At 57.6% G+C, this 13901-nt stretch overlaps 1 protein-coding gene across 2 annotated transcripts in view; it reads right to left on the reverse strand.

Moving 5' to 3' along the window:
• MPPED1 (metallophosphoesterase domain containing 1) overlaps positions 1 to 13901 on the reverse strand; it is a 77957-nt gene that overhangs the window by 18472 nt on the left and 45584 nt on the right. For both annotated transcript variants that reach the window (XM_027591814.2, XM_027591815.2), the window contains exon 4: positions 10057 to 10282. In XM_027591814.2, coding sequence (XP_027447615.1) covers positions 10057 to 10282 — 226 coding nt within the window. The remainder of the gene's footprint in view (positions 1 to 10056; positions 10283 to 13901) is intronic.

Consider the following 13901-nt stretch of genomic DNA (forward strand, 5'->3'; position numbering starts at 1 on the left):
GTGTGCGGCCAGCCCCAGAGGCAGGTTGGCTCCATGGCTTCCACTGAACCCAGGCCATTCCTGACCCCATCTGGGCTCAAGACAGGGGAAGGGGGGGCAATACCACCAAGGTCCCTGGTGCCCCAGCCAACGGCTCTGCGTGCCCCCCTCGACTCACCCTTGCACAGCCCTGCGAGGGGAGAATCCGAGTCTGATTTCCCAGAACAGGACTCAGAGCTCAGGGAGAACTCGCCACTGCCAGGGCCAGGGATCCGGGGAGCCCCGTCTGGGCTCTGCAGCCCACAGGGGCCGCCCGAGGGACGGGGCCAGGGGCCAGCGGGAAAGCGGTGGCCCCTGAGGCCGCCCCGAAGCTGACCAAGTCCACCCACTTGGGCTGGACCCCCGCGCTGCTCTGCTAGGGCTGAGATCTCGGGCCAGTTCCTCGACCTAAGCCTCACCTTTCCCGTCCATAAAGTGGGATGAAAGCAATCCTGTCTGCCCCGTTGCTCGCCAAGTTGAACAGGACGATTCTGCAACAGCTCCCGGGGAGCTTGCGGACCGAGGGGGTCTCAGAGTCTCGGCTACAGAAGAGGAGGGAAAGCCTACCCGTCTGGCCTGAAGGAGGAAGAGGAAGGCCACAGCCTCGCACTAAAACCACCTAGAAACGAATGAGGAACAGTAATAGACACAGCTTTAGAGGCGCAGGACTGGCAGCCTGTGACCCAGGACACGTGGGTCTTCGTGGCCCTGAAGTAAGCAGCAGGGAGCCTCAGGCGGTCAAGGGGAGGGAGCGGGGCCTGCGACCCACCCTCTGTAAAGCCGGGCCCCCAGAGGGCTTCTGGAGACAAGCGGAGAATGGGCCAGAAAAGGCGGCCCACTGACCACAGGGCAGCAGGATGCTGCACCAGACGGAGGAAGATGCCCCTGACCTCCGGCCTCCGCGTGGGTCCGCGAAGCCCAAGAAATGAAAGCAAACCGTCCACGGTTGTGTGCACCCACAGTCGGAGGCGGGCACAATCCTGTCTGAGGGGCTGCCCAGGACGGCCCCAGACAGAGCTTCACAGAACCTGAGCGTGCAATCCAAACGTCCAGCGCCCCGAACACCGTGGACAAGCATTGGAGGGAGACTGAAAAATAAACGTTTTTCGAAAGAATAAAAGTTTTTTCTTAAGAGAAAGAGCGAAGGATTCTGGGTGAGTGGCTGGAGCTGCACCAAGCCAGGATTCCTGGGGGGGGGGGGGGGGTGCCTGAAGCCGGGGGGCTGTATCGAGCAGGGCCGGCGTCCCTGTGGCCCCAGCAGCCTCTGACCGCAGCCGGGCACAGCGGGTGCCGGGCTGCCACAGGACTCGGGCCTGGCCAGGGTCCCAGGCCTCGGCCACGTCCTGGCGAGAGCCTCTGCGGGGCCAGGAAGAAGCCAGGGTTTCACTCTATTCGCCTCTAGTCTGTTTTCTCCAAAAGACCTATTTGATGAAGTTTAAAAAAGAAACCTTTTAGCATCTCTCTGTACCCAGTTCAGGTGAGGGGTGCCCTCCGTCCGGCCACCCAGGCCTAGCCCAGCCCTCAAGCAGTGGGGGACCCTAAGCAAGTCCCTTCACTTCTTGGGTCCCAGGCTCCTCAGCTGTCCAGTGGGGACAAGGGTCTAGAAGATGATAAGCGACGGGAGCACGGGGCCTCGGGGACAGCCTGGGCACAGTTCCTATAATGACTGTCCCACCGGCAAGCAGAGCCTGGCTCCCGCGGGTCCCAGCCTTAAAACTCCCGGGCAGCTCCTTGCGTGCCCCCACCCCACCCAGCGGGGCTGCCCTGTGCACACAGGGAAGGGAACGAAGGACATGGAAGGCTCAACCCCTGCCCATACCCCGTCCCCGGGGCGGATCGGTGGGCAACCCCTGGCTGTGCAGAACACCCTGATCTCACCCCCCCAACCCCTGCTCTCGGCAATCCAGGCAGCGAGCTGCAGAGGGTTAGACGGTGAGTGGGACCACTGTGTGCTGAACGTCTCCTGTGTGCCAAGCAATTTACGCACACGACCCCCAGAATCCTAAGAGCAGCCCTACGGGGTGGGGGGGGGTTATCCCTCCCGTCATTTCACAGAAAGCCAAGATTCTGACCCAAGATCACCAGGCTGGGCCCCGCCCACCAGCAGGAGTGTCGAGCGGGGCCTTACCCAGCCCTGGCGTTTAAAGAGAACTGGTCCCCGAGGCCCCGGGCTCCCTGCGAGAGGGGCAGGGCACCCCCGCACTCCTGCCTGCAGGCAGCGCCAGGCCTCCAAGCTGAGCACCAGGATCCGCGCCCAGACGCCCGGCAACGGCCGGCAGCCTCTTCTCAAAGTTTAATGTCTCAGCAGGTTTATATTCCTTCTTTCAAAATACCAGAAGTAATTAGACCAGATGGACGAGCTGCATGCCAATTTCACTCCCTCCCGCACTCCTGTTTTTTTTTTTTTTTAAATCAAGGCCGTTTTCAGTTAAATGAGAACAAAAAAATGTATCCAAAACCCATAAATGAATACAGCATGTATACAGAATTTTTTTCCAACACTTAAGATTCTGTGACAGCTGAGCTCTTCCTCTTCCTCCGTGGCTGGTTCCCACCCCTTCCTCTAAGCTGCTCTGCCCAAGGCTCAGTGCCGAGTCTGTTCCTGAGGGGACCAGACGTGGCTTTCCTGTGACTAGAAAGTCACAGTGCCCTGGGGGCGGCATCACAAACACACCGCCCCCCACGAGACTCGGGACCGGAGGCCCGCAGTGACGGAGCCTCTGCTGGTGTTGGGGAGGGCACGGGGTCCGGAGACGGGGGGCAGGCCTTCAGCCTGGGGGTGAGGGGCAAGCAGCGTAAGCAGGGAGGTGGCAGGGTCAGGCTCTGCTCTGGAGGGACCGGCACCGAGGAGGAGGAGGAGAAAGGACCCCGGAGGCGAGGAGCTTGGGGGCACTCCTGGAGGAAGGTCCCAGAAAGACACAGGAACACCACGCCAGACCAGGCCTGAATGTTAACTGAGTTCCCACAGCCTGGCATCTGTCACTTGCCCATCCATCCAACCATCCAAAAACGATCGATTCTGATGAGCCAGGCGCGGTCCTAGCACTGGAGTGAAGACCACAAAAACAGAGTCAGGTTCCTGTTCTCGTGGAGCCTCCAACGTTCTAGTAGGAAAAGAGGCTCGACAGAAAGCTCCTGCTAGAGTCATGAAGACCGCACGGTCCGGAGCTAAGTGGACCCAAGGAGGGGAGAGGCCCAGACACAGAGCCCAGGCGCGAGGTGGAAGTGGCTGGTGCAGGGCATGCCCTGCATGGAGACAGACTGTCTCCGCTCAGTGCTGGGCCAAGCAGGCATCCACGTGGAGACACCCAAGATGGGACCCCTCCTGCTCACTGTCGATGCACTCCCTGCTGGCGGGTCCAACCCCCACGCATCAAAGGCTAAATAGCAAAGCTTCCAGAAGACAACATGGAAATATCTTCACAACTCCAGGGAACGGGAGATTTCTTAAACAGAACCCAAAAAACACTTACCACAAAGAAAACCACGAATATGTTGGACTACCCCCACATTAAGAACTTCTGGCCATCTGAAGTCACCACTGAGAGAGAGAGTCACGGAGGATGAAAAGCCACTTGTCACCTTACAACGGACAAAGGGCTCCCATTCGCAATACACAAAGGATCTCTACGAACCAATAAGAAAAAGACAGACACCCATTTTTTTTTCTATTAAATGGGCAAAAGACGTGGGCAATTCACAAAAGAAGACATCCAAGTGGCCGGCAAAAGATGCTTGGCCTCCCTGGCCATCAGGGGAATGCAAGCCACACGGGGAGGCCAGCAAGCAGAACGGACGTAATTTAAAAGCCCTACAATACCAAGCGCTGGCAAGGACGCAAGGCGAGGGGCCGCTGGATGGGGAAAGAAATCGGCATAACCGCTCTGACCAACGGTTTAGCAGTTCCCCTAAAGAACCGCACAGCCCGTGACCTGCCCCCTCCACTCCTAGTGGGTGTGTGGGTGTGAGCGTGTCACGTGCGTCCGTTCAGGAGCACGGATCTCTGTACCCCAAGAGACGTGTTCGAGGATAACAGCCCCAAAGCCAGGGTGGCTGGGTTTACAGAAAATGGATGAATACGTTGCGGTATATTCATAAGATGAAATCCTACGTAGCGGTGAGAAAAGCCCCAATTACACCTGCCCATGCTGACATGTGCAGGAAGAATCTTGAAAATATAACATTGAGTGTAAAAAGCAGATGCAATGCGCATCCTGTTCACTGTGAACTTCAGCTGAACAACAAAGAATTTCTTAGGGTAAGTAAGTCCCGAAGATTGCACGGGACACACTCATACTACAGATTATTCTCTCTGCCTCATTGACTGCTGCAGGATGGGGTTGGTAAGGCACCCTGTCACGGGGGGGGGGGGGCACGGGCGCGGGGGCACGGCAAGGACTGTGGGGGACAGGCATGCAAGCATGGGGCCGGGGACTGCCCTGGGCCAAGGCTGGGTCAGCGCGGGGTGTCAGCCATTACGGACCCCCCAACCACCACCACCCTCATCCTGAGCTCCTGGACGGCAGAGCCAGGCCTGATCCATGTCTGGGTCTCCAGAGCGCTGCAGGGGACCGGGCACAGGACGGCCTTGTGGCCTTTGGAATGCGTGGCCCAAGGAAAATTTGGAAGGATTCTCTCTCCCAAGTGGAGCGTCTCCCGGTGGCACCACTTAGAAGAAAAGCCAATTGTGGTGACCACGAGTTTGCTTTGTTTTCCCTTCCTTGCTTATTCCGGACAGTCCTCCATGTCGAGGCCAGCCTGGTCACAATGCCCCCACCCCTAGTGTAGCACCGAAAGGACTCTCCCCGACCCCCCACCTGTGCCCCCGAGAGCATGCCGGCGCATCCTTCTGAAGGGGAATCATCAGCACAGGCAGAGAAACTGGGGCCCTCTAAGCAGGGAGGGGTTAGGAGGATACCAGGCCCAAACACAGTGGGTCTGTGCTTGCACACCCCTTGTGACAGGCAGCTCACCACTCAGTAAGGTCACATCACCTCTCTTCTGGGCTCCTGCCTGTGGGACAGTCTTCCCGCACTGATGAGAGCCTGCCTTTTGTCACTGTCTTCTGTGCCCCTGCTCTGCCAGCTAGGGTCACACTGAACAGGTCTCCCCCTCAACCTGGGTCAGCCCTGCCCACATGCTCCAGACACCGTTTCTATTTGGACGCTTATGGCTAGAGCTTTATTCAATCCCCGTCCCCCCACTGGTATAATTACACTTCTAAAGCTGGAGAGAACATCTCCTGTATTCTCCGTGTTAGTCAATGTGTGGAGAGCAAGGAAAGGAAAGGGAAACCCGAACATCTGAACTTAGTAATCATCACCACCATCTTGGCCAGGCTATCCTCCTAATGAGCCGCCATATGTCCAGGTGGTCGGTGCCAAGGGGCTGAGCCTTGGCAGACAGTTGGGGGGTGCACAACCCCTGCACCAGGCAGAATCAGCAGCGGGACCAGGAGGTGCTACAGCTGTGAACACCCCCCCAGGGGCAGTGTCACCTGGGAACAGCACAGAGGAGCCTGGCGGGGCAGTGTCCCCTTGTGCATTTGGGACACCGAGGCTCGGAGATGCGTGACTCACCAGGTCAGACATGGAGTGAGAGTCAGAGCCTGGGGACGCCCCTGGTGTGTCTGGGCCCAGGGAGCGAGCACTGGACTGACAGCCTGCACATATGAGCACTATGTCCCTTTTGGACCTCAGCTGTGCTGTGCGGGGTCCCAACCGGTTGATGACACAGGGTGACAGGCAGAGGGACCTGTGACCGAGAGCTGAGCATCGGCCTCCAGAATGCCCACGGCCCTGCCAGCCTCCTGGTCCTTGCCTGAGCTGTTCCCTCGGCCTGTCACACCCTTCCCCAACCCCCCACGCTGCATAGCTGCTTGTGTCCCCTCAGCCGCAGCCCCTCTCCCAGGGGAAGCCTTCCCTGACCCCAGCTCCCAGCCCCTCTCCTCCTGGCCCTTATAGAATCAAGGATTTGGTGGCTGATGTGTCTCCTACGAGGACATGAACCCCGTGAAGGCCGAAGCTGCACCTGTCTGGTTCACAGCATGTCCCCAGGGCCGAGATTAGTGTGTGGCATTCAATACAGCCTTGACAAAGGAACAAAGCAATTAACAGGTGACCACGAAAACACTGACTGGATCCACTGGCCTCAATATCCTCACGGGGCCAGTAAGGCCTAGGGGCATCAGAAGGCTTTTTGGAGAACCAAGGAACCCATACAGAGCCCATTGTTCTGGGCCCGGAACGGAGTAGGTGTTCATACAAGGACACTGGCTTCTATGCTGGAGCAGGAAGAGCCCAGATTAGGAGTCCAGACAACCAGTCATTATGTGGCCCTGGGCAAGCCACAGCCCACCTGCGCCTCTACTTGCCCTTCTGTGAAATGGGATAGAGTCCTGGCCCGGCCTTGGGGGCTGCTGAGGTATCAGCTGGAGTAGAGCTAACCTCATCCCGGCCGCCACCCCAGGAGCTCCCAGTGATAGTAATTACAACCAACCTGCAGGGCCTTGCTCTGGGCCAGGCCTTCATCTGGATGGGCCCACACAGACTTCACAACTGCCTGTAATGTGGTAGTATCATCTCCTCACTCTACAGAGGGACCAGAGAGGCTAAGGCACTTGCCCAACGTCACACAGCTACATATTCATAGTGTCCCAGTTTGAACAGCCCTTCCCTTACCAACCAGCCGCTGGCCATGGTTGTTGCTGTGACACCCACCACCTGCTCCCAGCCCCTGATGGGGCCCGAGGGAAACCAGGGCAGCTGCTGAAACACCAGCCCATGGCCTGCATGGGGAGCACAGACAAGGTACCACTTAGCCCTCGGCATCAACGGCTGCCCAAACCGCATCCAGAGGAGTCTGGGGGAGACTGGCACAGAATGGGACTCAGAAATATGGCTCCTCTCCTGCCCTCTCCACTTGCAGAAACCACAGTTCAAATCCCCCCTCCGACAGGAAGCCCTCCTGGATCTCACCAAGGCCTCCTGGGGTCCCTTCTCTGGCCTGAGCCTCTCACTCCCGCACTCAGTACTGGGCTCCACATGGCATCAGGCAGTGGGTGTGCACCCAGCCAGCCAGGATGACAGGTAAGGGGGTCAAGGAGAAAGCAGTAAGGCCCCAGGAAAATTCTGGAACTAAAGGGTCTAGAACTGTCCAGGCTGGAAACCCCAAAAGCCAAAGTCAGTAGCCATTGGTGGCCCAAGCACAGGGCAGCTGGACCTCACTCAGGCCTCGGGAGCACCAGCACATGGCCTCTAGCTGGCAGAGGGGCAACAGGGCTGGCCCAACACCCTGGCCCTCCACACACCCATGAGCCTGAGAGCAGGCTGTCAAAGGAGTTGCTCAGCCCCCAGCCATAGCGGTGCACACAGCTGCTCTGGGGGAAGGGGGAGGACACTGAGTGACACCTGCCAGTCCCCATCCCCTGCTTGTCCTCCAGCCCACATATTGGGTTCTGGACAAGGCGGTGTTGGAAGGCTGGCCTCTGCAGTAAATTACAGCAATGGGGTCTCCGTTCATGGAGAGCTTGTTGGTACAGGCACCAGGCCCAGCTAAACCCTCCTGACACCTTCACAACCACCCTCTGCAGGACGTGCACTGTCACTTCCATTTTGCAGGGAAGGAAACTGGGGCACAGAGAGGTTAAGTGACTTGCCCAGGGTCACACAGCTCATAAAAGTTGAGGCCAAGACTTGAGCCCAAGCAGTTTGGTTCTAAAACCACACTACCTCCTACAGAATAGAATATTTTTTTAAAGCGTTGTGTATGTATGTGGACGTGGAGGGGTAAAGGGGTGTTCAAAATACTGGGCAAGGAGATGCAGTCCAGGCTGCCTGGTCTGGTACCTGAAGGCCTCCCCCTTGACCCTCCCGACTTCCCTCTTGCACCTCACGCTCCAGTCTTCCAGCATGTTCAGCCAGACTCCTTCTCCAAATCTGGGCTCCAGTGGCCTGCCAGGCAGATTCAACGGCCTCCTCTCCACTCCTGGCCTTGGCACCAAGCTCCTCATGTCCTCAAGCGCCCCCCCTGGTCCTTGATCATCAAGACCCCAGACACGATGAGGACCAGAGAGATGGCAGCAGGCACCTCCTGTTGCTCAGGGGCAGTGGGACAGCCCACATCTTCCCTCTGCCCCATGAGGAGGCCTTGGCAAGATGGAACCAGGTCCTAAACCTGCCAGCAGCCTCTGGCCACCAGGTGTCACCACATGGCATCCACCAGGCAGGCCAGGGTTTTCCCAGACACGCTGTGTTGGTAACATCTCTCCCCCAAAGTCCCTGCACCCATACAGTCCCGTGTGCCCCCAAATCATCCCTCAGCCTCCCTGCATGTACTGTTCTGATGGTGCAGCTTCAGGCCGTTACCCCTCCATAGCTGTGAATGCCCTTCTCCTCCTTCACAGCTCAGGTCACCTCACCTCCTCCAAGGAGCCTTCTGGGATCACGCCACACTTTCAAGGACATGTGATCTCTCCCCACTGTGTATGGTACCCTCCTCACCCTGCCAGCACTTGGCACCCTGTGGCTATTGCCAGCTCTAGGCCCGCTAAGGGCCACTTGGCCTGTCCACCTACAGAATGGGGACAATAAATCAGTCTGCTCAGGGCTGAGTAAGAATTAGAAACAATGCTTATGGAGACTTTAGCACAGGGACCGGCTTACTGAATTTGCTCAAGAATGATTTGCTGCCCACCACCATCACCATCACAACTACCATCATTATCACCATCATCATCACCACCTTCACCATCATCACCATCACCATCATCATCACCATCATCACCACCATCACCACCATCATCACCATCATCATCACCATCACCACCATCACTACCATCATCATAACCATCATCATCACCATCACCACAATCATCATCACCATCATCATCACCACCTCCACCATCATCATCATCATTACCACCTCCACCACCATCACCATCACAACTACCACCATCATCACCATCATCATCACCACCTCCACCATCATCACCATCACCATCATCATCATCACCATCATCATCACCATCACCACCATCACTACCATCATCATAACCATCATCACCATCACCACAATCATCATCACCATCATCATCACCACCTCCACCATCATCACCATCATAATCACCATCATCATCATCATTACCACCTCCACCACCATCACCATCACAACTACCACCATCATCACCATCATCATCACCACCACCACCATCACCACCATAATCATCACCATCAGCACCATCATCACCACCATCACCATCACAACAACCATCATCATCACCACCACCATCATCACCACCACCATCATCATCACCATCATCACCACTACAATGGCCATCACAACCATCATCCCCATCATCATCTGCATCATCCTCACCAGGGCTCTGATGGACACACTGACCATCACACAGAAGAGTCATGACTCTTTCTCACCATGATCCCCACTGAGCCAGGGATGAGGCCTGATTATTCTGTGCACCCAACAGAGAGTAAGAGCTTGATATGTACTCATGATGGAAACAACTGCCATCCGTGACACAGTAAACTAGGTCTTCGGCCTTCCATGAAAATTACAACTGCCTTTCCTCAGCCTGGCTGATCACTCGTCACCCCTCACCCATGCAACTCTGGTGTGTGTCAGGGGACATGGGCAATGGGGAGATTCCTAGTATACACAATAATGGTTGAAAGCAGGGGTTCTGGAACCAGAGTGCCTGGGTTTAATCCCAGCTTTGCCCCTTCCAAGCTGCATGACATTTGGCAAGATCCTCAAGCTCTCTGTGCCTCAGTTTGCTCACCTGGAAACTGGGGATAATAACAGTACCCATCTGTATGTGAGACAAACAGCACAGAGGACACAGCTGATAGAACTACTTGCCAGTTAGATATGGGGGCCTGCCGGGGGCCACACAGGGGTGTGGGAAGAGCTGAGATCTGGAGCTCCCTGGTGCTTCCCCAAGCCCCACTTCCCTCTGCGCCTTCAGCCCCAGCTCCCCCAGCGCCCCTCCCGAGGTCGGGAAGGCACCCAGGGCGCACTCACCATGGCGAGCCGTAGATCCGGAAGCCCCGCACAGTGACCTCCGAGTCCTGCAGGTAGATACAGTTGGTCAGCAGGGACTGCACGTTCTCATAGTTCTCTGGCTTCAGCTTCGACACAGACGGGAAGTAGTAAAAGTCTTGCTTGATGAGGTCAGCCATGAACTCCTGGTCAAAGGTCAGCTCATGGTTGCCGGCAATGACGATCTTGTACTCGTAGGGCAGGCTACCTGCAGGGGTGGACAGAGACACGCAGGACACCGCTGTTGGCCTGCTGAGAGCCACCCCCCAGGCGGGGGAGGGCGGCGGGCAAGAGGCACCGGGATCCCCAGCGGAGCAGCCCCCGCTGCTCGGTCCCCCATGCATGCCCTGGGATCAGAGGCAACGGCAGGTGGCCCCATCCCCCGTGCTCCGGTGGCAGGTAGGTGACAAGCCACCAGACCCAGACCAGCAGGAGGGCCCCTGGCCTCATCCTCAGGACTTACCCGCCTCGGGTTCCTCTGTCTGAGCCACTTTTCCCCTGAAAGGAGACCCCACCCCGGACCTCCAGGCCTGGCCCCCCAGCCTCGCTGTCCCAGGCCACTCACCACGGGGGGGCCTGACTCGGGAGCCACCACCCTCCACCAGGAAGCGCAAGTTCCTTGCAGAGCCTGTGTGAAACCTCTGGAGACCCCACACTCGGGGAAGGGCCAACCCTGACTGTCCAAGCCAAATGCAATCCAAACAAAGCTGTCTATGCAGACCATATGCTGAACCAGTAACAGGTCCTTCCAGCTTGGCTCTGTGCAGAGCCCCGGGCCATTCTTCCACACCTTACTTCCTGCCCTTTCTTCCTCTGGGACCCCACCTTGCAGATGCCCTGAGCAGGTGTGGGTGCTGCCTCCCGCCTGACATGGCTGTGGGCCGGGTTCCGGCACAGCCGCTCCCCCTCCCACTACCACGGCCCCTCGGACTCAGTAAACCACCACCCCCACCCTTGGCCCCCACTGCCCCCCAGAAACCAGCCTGACCCCAGGCTCGGGTCTCTGCCTCCCCATCGCCCACCTGCCTTAGTTGCTGGGCTCCCCGGGCCTGGAGAAAAAGTCATGATAGTACCTGTGGGCCCCGATTTGGATGAAAATGTCATGCTGAAGGTGAGCCAACCTGGAGGCCCAAGTCCTTCTCCTGGACCCTCCAGCCTTCTGTCTGGGGGGGGGGGGGCCTGGTGACATGTCGGGGAACCCTCCCAAGGGGCCTCAACCTCCTGGCTCCCGGCAAATGGAGAAGGAAGAGCAAGAGACCGCCTGGCTGCTGGAGATCCACCCCTCACAGCGCTTCTTCTCTGACCCCGGGTGGCCATGACCCCCACAAGAGCACACACAGCTGCAGTGCTCAGTTCGGGAGCCCGCTGGCTTCAGGTCCAATCCCAGCTCTGTCACCTCTCAAATGAGCAAGTCACTCAACCTCTCTGAGCTTCAGTTTCCCCTGACCACGGAGGGTGTGCCTGGGGAATGCCCCTTCCTGGGAGCTAAGGACCTCTCTGCCCCCACTCCTCAGGAAGAGCAGGGCCTTCGTGAAACTCTGTATCCTCTGCCCTGTGAGTGCTCTGTCAGGAACCCAATTCCAGAAATGGCCCAACTTCTAAGGACCGTTTGCCTCACTGAGAACTGACGCCCACAATATCGGATTGGATGGGACAGACGTGTGGTCAGACTCGGCTCCCGATAGGCGTTCTAGGAAGCAGTGTGCTTTTCCCAGCCCTGTGTGAGCTCCGGGAAGGGGCAGGGCGAGCCTTGTGGCAAACAATCAATCATGAGAATGATAAACAATAATACAACGATGTTTGGGGCACTGTAACTACAACTATCATGTTCTAATTGCAACGGAACAGAAGAGTCCAGAACGTAGTTAGAATCTTATTTCTTCACACCCCTGCCTCACCCCTGAGACCAGGACCTACACATCCTGTCTGGTCTTGAGCTCTGTGGCCATGGCAAACTGCTGCCTGAGGGTCACCTGAGTCCCAGCCTGGCCACGGAGCAGGGAAGGGAGCAAGACAGAAGTTTGCCCAAAAACTGGCAGAAAACCATAATCTTGCTCATCACTGCCTCTCCCGCCGCCCCAGAGTCCTTCATAAGTTTGAGAAAAGAGGGTTTTCTCTTCCTTGGCGTTTATCTACTCTGGGAGCCCCGAGACAACGTCAGGCTCTATGGCCTGGGTCCCAGACCCAGCTCTGCCACTCACCAGCTGTGTGCCTTGGTTTCCCCACCTATAAAGCAGGAAGAAGAACACCCACCCCTCCAAACCGCTCCGGGGTTTCAGAAGACACTGAACAGAGACAAGCAGCACTTGGTATTCACAGTGTCAGCTTCCCCGGGACTCCGTTTGCAGGCCAGACGTGCCCAGAGGCACATTTCGTTTGGCACAACTTTTCTATTTGAATCTGGTTGCCAACATAAAAAATGCAAAAAAGTCCCAATAAAATGCCATCCTTTGTTTTCTAAAAATCAATCAATCAATTTTAAATTTCATGCTCCTGGCCCAGTCAAGTGCTGAGTATCTGTGCCTCCGTTAGACCGGAAGCCAATGTCCGTCTGCCCCAGTCCCCACCTGTCCCTACTACACACACCCCGCCCACGTCACTCATTTTGAGGAACTGCCCACTCCTGGCAGGCCCCTGCCCCTCGGTGCTGCCAGTCAGGTGGGGGGGGCGCTCTCCAGGCCCTCTGCCTCCCCACTGTGCCCACCCTCCTACTTGCATCACAGCCCACCCTGCTGGGCCCAGCTGAGGGGTGCAGAGTATCTGTTTGCTCCCCAAGCCGAGCCGGAGAGCTGCAGGGGCGCAAGACCCGATGTGTTTGCTTCGCTCGTCCCATCCCTGGCAGGTCCCAGCAAAAATCTGGCAAATGAAGCCGCCGACAGCAACACAGGGTGACATGGAGCAGAGAACCCCTCGGTGGCCCTGCTCCGGCTGCCCGCGGGGAGGGAGGAGGTCTGCGGGGGCCTGAGCATCTGGGGGAGGGTGGTGGAGGACACCCCAGAGAAGACCACCATCTCCTGGACCCCATCGTTGGGCCAGCCACCCTCGGTAAAGCCTGGCCCCTGCAATCCGCAAGGAACTTTCTGAGATACGCTGTGCAGCTGGGGAAAATGAGGCTCTCGGGTCAGGAATCTGTCCAGGTCCCACAAAGCGGTGAGCAGGGGAGGGGTCACTGGACATGGGTCCAGGTGATCCCACATCCCTGGGTCAGCGACTCCAACTCCTTCAAGGCCGCCAGGCCACGGAGTCAGCCGGGGGCTCTCGCTGAGCCCCTTCCCACACGGCAATCGGAGGACGAGCGGTGGCCTCTGCCCACCGCCTTGCAGATCTGACTCTACGTTTCGACTTCAAGTCTCCCATCCATCCCACTCTGAGCACCGCCCTGGCTGCGGGAGCCCTGCTCATGTATTTATGTCCTGTCTCCGACTGGGGGTGTTACTTAAACTAATTAGCAAATGACTCCAACTGTACAGTTTCATTTATTTCTGTAGCTCTGGACTACCGGGGACTGGGGAGTGAGCACGAAGCTGTCAGCTCTCCCCTGTTCCTCCCCCGTCCCCAGAGGAGGGAACCGAGGCTTCTTCCCTCCCAGGGAAGAGTGGATGGGGGGTCAAGGCTCCTGTATACAAAGCCAGGTGGGGACAGGAGCCGCAACTTGCTGCCTGATACCCTCAAATACTGTCTGGGCTCTCCCTGCAGAGTGGGTGCCACGGCTTGGAGGCAGGGGGCACGTCCACTGGCACACACATCAATGGTCCAGCACCACGCCCCTCTGAGCTCGAGGTCTAGCCACAGACGTATGTGTCTGGCCACCTGGACCTGGCAACTCC

Source organism: Zalophus californianus, chromosome 9, assembly GCF_009762305.2.
Source record: "Zalophus californianus isolate mZalCal1 chromosome 9, mZalCal1.pri.v2, whole genome shotgun sequence".
NCBI classification, from domain to species: domain Eukaryota; kingdom Metazoa; phylum Chordata; class Mammalia; order Carnivora; family Otariidae; genus Zalophus; species Zalophus californianus.